The sequence below is a fragment of the Salmo salar genome, unplaced genomic scaffold, assembly GCF_965601325.2.
Source record: "Salmo salar unplaced genomic scaffold, fSalSal1 ptg000378l, whole genome shotgun sequence".
Lineage (NCBI taxonomy): Eukaryota > Metazoa > Chordata > Actinopteri > Salmoniformes > Salmonidae > Salmo > Salmo salar.
This window is the reverse complement of record NW_027675366.1, coordinates 420,546-426,899: the sequence shown is the minus strand read 5'-3', so window position 1 is coordinate 426,899 and position 6,354 is coordinate 420,546. Positions and strand designations below refer to the sequence as shown.

Sequence of the window (6,354 nt, the reverse complement as noted above, 5' to 3'; positions counted from 1 at the left end):
TACATGCATGTTTTGTTCAATCAAGTTCATATTTATATCAAAAAACAGCTTTTTTACATTAGCATGTGACGTTCAGAACTAGCATACCCCCCGCAAACTTCCGGGGAATTTACTAACAATTTACTAAATTACTCATGATAAACGTTCACAAAAAGCATAACAATTATTTTAAGAATTATAGATACAGAACTCCTCTATGCACTCGATATGTCCGATTTTAAAATAGCTTTTTGGTGAAAGCACATTTTGCAATATTCTAAGTACATAGCCCAGCCATCACGGGCTAGCTATTTAGACACCCAGCAAGTTTAGCCTTCACCAAAATCAGATTTACTATAACAAAAATGTTATTACCTTTCCTGTTCTTCGTCAGAATGCACTCCCAGGACTTCTACTTCAATGACAAATGTTGGTTTGGTCCCAAATAATCCATCGTTATATCCAAACAGCGGCGTTTTGTTCGTGCGTTCAAGACACTATCCGAAATGGTAAATCAGGGTTACGAGCATGGCGCATTTCGTGACAAAAAAATTCTAAATATTCCATTACCGTACTTCGAAGCATGTCAACTGCTGTTTAAAATCAATTTTTATGCAATTTATCTCGTAAAAAAGCGATAATATTCCGACCGGGAATCTGCGTTTCGGTAAACAGAGGAAAAAAAAGAAAGATGGGGGCGACCAGTGCACGCCCCTAAGCCCACTGTCCCCTGATCGGCCACTTGACAAAGGCGATAATGTGTTTCAGCCTGGGGCTGGAATGACGACATTCAGCTTTTTCCCGGGCTCTGAGAGCCTATGGGAGCCGTGGGAAGTGTCACGTTACCGCAGAGATCCTTTGTTTTGGAAAGAGATGTCAAAGAAAGCCAATAAATGGTCAGACAGGCCACTTCCTGTAAAGGAATCTCTCAGGTTTTTGCCTGCCATATGAGTTCTGTTATACTCACAGACACCATTCAAACAGTTTTAGAAACTTTAGGGTGTTTTCTATCCATATCTAATAAGTATATGCATATTCTAGTTACTGGGTAGGAGTAGTAACCAGATTAAATCGGGTACGTTTTTTATCCGGCGGTGTAAATACTGCCCCCTAGCCCTAAGAGGTTAAATACACTTTACTCGAGTTTCCATAACTTTGTACGTTTTTTTAAGTTAAGAACAAATTCTTATTTACAATGACTGCCTACCCCTGGCCAAACCCAGACGACTCTGGGCCAATTGCCCGACGCCCTATGGGACTCCCAATCACGTCCGGTTGTGATACAGCCTGGAATCGAACCAGGGTCTGTAGTGACGCCTCTAGCACTGAGATGTAGTGCATTAGACTGCTGCGCCACTCGGGAGCCCTACAGTACCAGTCAAAAGTTTGGACACACCAACTCATTCAAGGGTTTTTTACTATTTCTACATTGTAGAATAATAGTGAAGACATCAAAACTATGAAATAACACATATGGAATCATGTAGTAACCAAACAATGGTAAAACAAATCAAAATATATTTTAGATTCTTCAAAGTAGTCACCATTTGCCTTGATAATAGCGTTGCACACGTTTGGCATTCTCTCAACCAGCTTCACCTGGAATGCATTTCCAACTATCTTGAAGAAGTTCCCACATATGCTGAGCACTTGTTAGCTGCTTTTCCATCACTCTGTGGTCCAACTCATCCCAAACCATCTCAATTGGGTTGAGGTCGGGTGATTGTGGAGGCCAGGTCATCTGATACAGCACTCCATCACTCTCCTTCTTGGTCAAATAGCCCATACACAGCCTGGAGGTGTGTTGGATCATTGTCCTGCTGAAGATCAAATGATAATCCCACTAAGCGTAAACCAGATGGGATGGCATATCGCTGTGGTAGCCATGCTGGTTAAGTGTGCCTTGAATTCTAAATAAATCACAGACAGTGTCACCAGCAAAGCACCATCACACCTCCTCCTCCATGCTTCATGGTGGGAAATACACATGAGGAGATCATCCATTCACCTACTCTGCGTCTCACAAAGACATGGCAGTTGGAACCAAAAATCTTAAATTTGGACTCATCAGACCAAAGGACAGATTTCCACCGGTCTAATGTCCATTGCTCGTGTTTCTTGGCCCAAGCAAGTCTCTTCTTCTTATTGGTGTCCTTTAGTAGGGGTTTCTTTGCAGCGCTTAGACCATGAAGGCCTGATTCACGCTGTCTCCTCTGAACTGTTGATGTTGAACTCTGTGAAGCATTTATTTGGGCTGCAATCTGAGGTGCAGTTAACTCTAATGAACTTATCCTCTGCAGAAGAGGTAACTCTGGGTCTTCCTTTCCTGTGGCGGTCCTCATGAGAGCCAGTTTCATCATAGCGCTTGACGGTTAAACTTTTGAAGTTGTTGACATTTTCCATATTGACTGACTTTCATGTCTTAAAGTAATGATGAACTGACCTTCATGTCTTAAAGTAATGATGGACTGACCTTCATGTCTTAAAGTAATGATGGACTGACCTTCATGTCTTAAAGTAATGATGGACTGTCGTTTCTCTTTGCTTATTTGAGCTGTTCTTGCCATAATATGGACTTGGTATTTTACCAAAAAGGGCTATCTTCTGTATACCACCCCTACCTTGTCACAACACAACTGATTGGCTCAAACGCATTAAGGAAAGAAATTCCACAAATGAACTTTTAACAAGGCACACCTTTTTTATTTGAAATGCAGTCCAGGTGACTACTGTTAGGTTCTAATTTTTCAGAGTAAGTAACTCACGGACACTAGAGAAGCTTAACCAAGTTGAATTCTCCCCAAAGGGTCGTTACAGCTGTAATTCAGACACAGACATGGCTTCCCCCGTGGTGGTATTCAGACCCCACTTTGGGTGGAGTCTCCTCCTCATCTCTAAACATTGCGTCATTCTCGCTAAGCAGGGAACTAAGTCATATGAACCTTCAGCGGTTTCTTCCCTTGTCAGTACTGTCACGGTTGGTTTCCCTGCACTCAGTCCCTCCCAAGCTTCATTATGGCATCCCTCATGTCTCCTTTGTAACTAATGTTCCTATACTCTGAGTATAACAATGTTCAACGTTTACCCCAGGATCCAAGAGTGTGCAAAGCTGTCATCAAGGCAAAGGGCGGCTACTTTGAAGAATCTCAAATATAAAATATATTTTGATTTGTTTAACATTTCTTAATTTTGATGTCTTCATTATCATTCTACAAAGTAGAAAACAAAGGGAAAAACCCTGGAATGAGTAGGTTTGTCCAAACTTTTGACTGGTACTGTGTATCTGTTTTATTTCCTATCTTTTATTCATTCATACAGGTTCTCAGAAATTGAGTTTTTTTTCTGCTGTATGTTATATGTTGAAAATGAGATGTTATATTGTCTTTTTTCAGGATCACAGAGGCCTTTATCAAGGCGAACCCCCACATCCAGATTCAAGGTTCAGGGGGAAAGATGTTCACCATCTCCGCAGCAATAGACGACATGGAGGCCTACACTAAACTCACTGGTCCGTTCAACCCCATAGAAATATAAAGTGTACAATGGCTCTGGTCTGTTCTACTTACCCAGACAACCAGAGCTTTGAGAGTTTTATGCGTCAAGGCTGTCCAAACAGGCTGGGTTTGCCATACCTGTTTTTTTTGTGTGGTACATTCCTGTCCATACAATTACTGCTGGGTTTGGTTTGCATGATTACCTCTCATCTTCCCACGCTCCTTATCACCTTGTCTCTCCCTCTCACCTGTCTCTCTCCCTTTCTCCTCCCTTCCCCTGTAGACAATATGTTTGAGCAGATTCTGTACTCGTCGTCCTCTAAGCTGGCTGAGGCCAGAGAGATCCTTCAAAACATCACCTGCAGACGCCTCTACAAGTGTGTGGGACAGACCCAGACTGAGGTGCGCGTGGAGGTTTCACAGGTGTGTGTGTGCGTGTGCGTGTGTGTGTGTGTTTGGAGAGAGGATATCCTTCCAGGGCTTACTAGCAGAGCTTTCTACGAGATTCATATTATGTGCCTCTCATCCTCGTCTTCTCTTCCCCCAGAAAAAGCTCCTGGAGTGGGCAGGCTGTGTGGCGAGGTCCAGGCCTCGGAATGACCTTAAACATGTTACTCTGCAGCCAGAGGACTTTGTTGTCCATGTGAGTGTCCAGTCTTTTCACCTCAATCAGGGAACTGATTGAATACATTTTACCATAGCCCCCCCGCCTTCTCTATAGGTAACCCTTTGTTACCAGTTGCTCTGTTGAAAATAGGTATCTCTTTGCATGTCCATCTCTACCCCCTATCTTTCTCTCCATCAGATCATCAACATGGACTGGGGTATGAAGGAGAAGAACCCCATCAACAACATGCGTTTCTACTGTAAGAACGACCCAACCAAAGCTTACCAGATCAGCAAGGACCAGGTCACTACTTCAATGCACTTACGTATACCTATTTTAGAATTATCCAATCATTTTTGGAGCTTGGAAACATGATATAAGGCAATTGTTGTTCCTGTAGGTGTCCAAGCTGCTGCCAGAAAGGTTTGCTGAGCAGCTTATCAGGGTCTACTGTAAGAAGACTGATGAGAGGACCATGGAGGCAGCTAAGAAGAACTTTGCCCAGTGGTGTATGGATATGAACTTCTCCAAACCTCAGGTCAGGAGGCCTCGCTCTTTCCTTTATATATCATTTTATCTCAAGCTTTTAGCGTTTTTACATTGTGTGGGGAAGATGACAGTGCAAGGCCAAGCCAGCTAGCTATCACTATCTTACCTGCACCACACAGAGTATTTTTCCTATGTTTAAAATTGACACTGGTATCCCTGTGTGTTTGTGTTCACATTTGTTTAGGATGGAGATGTGATTACACCAGAGGTCACCTAGGACCAGGGGTTGGTGACCACCACCTCAAGAAAATGAGTCAGGCTTTCAGAAGAAGTCTCTTTACTCAGGGTTCTGTTCACTCTGATTCAGTTTTCCAGGGATTAGATCATGTAGTCTTTCTTTTATTTACTTTTGATGTTTTATTTCAAGCGTACATTTTAGGTTTGGTTATCTTAACGTTATGCTATTTCATGGTAAGAGAAGTGTAGGAGTATGTGAGTATACATACCTGTTCTCCCAGGCTATGCATGTTGACGTGCCACTATCACACATGGCTCTTTCAGATAGCCAAGCAACGACTTTTACATATTTATCCATCCTGGTGGAAGTTACTCTTTGGACAATCATGCTTTACCTTGTAATACTCCCAAAGCTGAATGGGAACTTATCCTTGGTGTTATATTGATCAACATGCAAACAAACAGGTAACCGTTGTTTGTGTTTCAGGGCATTGTCTTTCTTTTATGCATGGTTTCTACGCTGTTTTAGTTGTTATATACCCAGCTACCATAGTTAGCCTGGTCATGCATATCTACAGTATCTAGACTAAAGTAGGAGTTGGCTAAGCACATACAGATCAAAGATCAGGGTACAATGTAGCTTAATTATCTTCCGAAAAGACACCACTTTAACTGACAAACAATGTTAAGTTATCATATTATCTTTGTTTTCATCCATGTACCCTACTGAGGCAAGCAGCTATCTGTCTAGTGTTTGGTATCATTTGGGAGTCTCGTTATCTTCATTTAAACAACATGAACACAATGTTTACCCTAAAGTCTGCCTCGATGAGCCCACAGCTGTTGATCAGACAGACATGTTTGTTGATTTAAGTTATGCACTTTGTTTTAAATAAATAATATAATTTTGAATGAAAGACTAATGAGGTGGAGAGTCTCACTTTTTGAAGGGTTTTGTAATACAGAATGTAACCGGCCACATCTGCGAAATACAACCCTCTTCTCTGCCTGGCTATCTGAGTTCTGTTTCCTTAGAACTTTGTGTAGAAGACAGCTCTAGCATCCTGAATCCTCAATTTAACCATTATAGGGGTGAACAGAAAACAAATCTCGGTTAACCCAGAACAAAAATCTTGCGTTATTTGATCAGCTGCGTGATTTAGTTCTGGGTCCATACCTATTAGAAATTGGGAGTTCCGGTTTGCGAAGTCTCCACCTCACAAAAGGAAACTCTCAGCCGTAAACCAGATGTAACCTGGATATAGACGTTCCATAAATCGGCATGCGAAAGTGAGTAGATTACCTTGAAAACAATGGTCAGGCATCTTGGACGCAGTTTCCAGTTATTATTCCTCAGTGGAATTACTGCTGCTCCTTATACCAGAGACGGAAGAGGAAGCTGAGACATCCGACTCAATGTTTTCTGATCGGGGCGGGGCCACTCTGGTCTGCTTATTGCCCCTGACCCGCAGAGGTATCCCTGTGTGCTAACACTTACACAGACCGAGACCTTGGGGGGGGTCTATGGTAAACGGCTTGAGTCGTTCA

General features: G+C 42.3%; 1 protein-coding gene across 2 annotated transcripts; it reads left to right on the top strand.

Annotated features, from left to right (window-relative positions):
- Positions 1–3,300: 3,300 nt before the first annotated feature.
- LOC145875875 (deoxynucleoside triphosphate triphosphohydrolase SAMHD1-like) lies at positions 3,301–5,729 on the top strand. 2 transcript variants are annotated; one of them, XM_082971684.1, is made up of 6 exons: positions 3,301–3,487; positions 3,757–3,896; positions 4,021–4,116; positions 4,279–4,383; positions 4,481–4,618; positions 4,814–5,729. In XM_082971684.1, the coding sequence occupies exons 1-6, from the start codon at positions 3,433–3,435 to the stop codon at positions 4,844–4,846; spliced, it is 567 nt and encodes a 188-aa protein (XP_082827810.1). In that variant the 5' UTR covers positions 3,301–3,432; the 3' UTR covers positions 4,847–5,729. The 2 variants fall into 2 exon arrangements, with proteins under 2 accessions (XP_082827810.1, XP_082827809.1); XM_082971683.1 differs by lacking the exon at positions 3,301–3,487 and having other exon boundaries at positions 3,506–3,896.
- The last annotated feature ends 625 nt before the right edge of the window (positions 5,730–6,354 follow it).

What these genes read in the sequence shown, in the direction of transcription:
- LOC145875875 (XM_082971683.1), top strand. Translation starts at nt 3,522, where the DNA reads ATGGCTCTGGTCTGTTCTACTTACCCAGACAACCAGAGCTTTGAGAGT. An exon ending in ACCAGATCAGCAAGGACCAG is followed by an intron (nt 4,384 to 4,480) that starts GTCACTACTTCA and finishes TTGTTCCTGTAG; the next exon opens with GTGTCCAAGCTGCTGCCAGA. An exon ending in TGAACTTCTCCAAACCTCAG is followed by an intron (nt 4,619 to 4,813) that starts GTCAGGAGGCCT and finishes ACATTTGTTTAG; the next exon opens with GATGGAGATGTGATTACACC.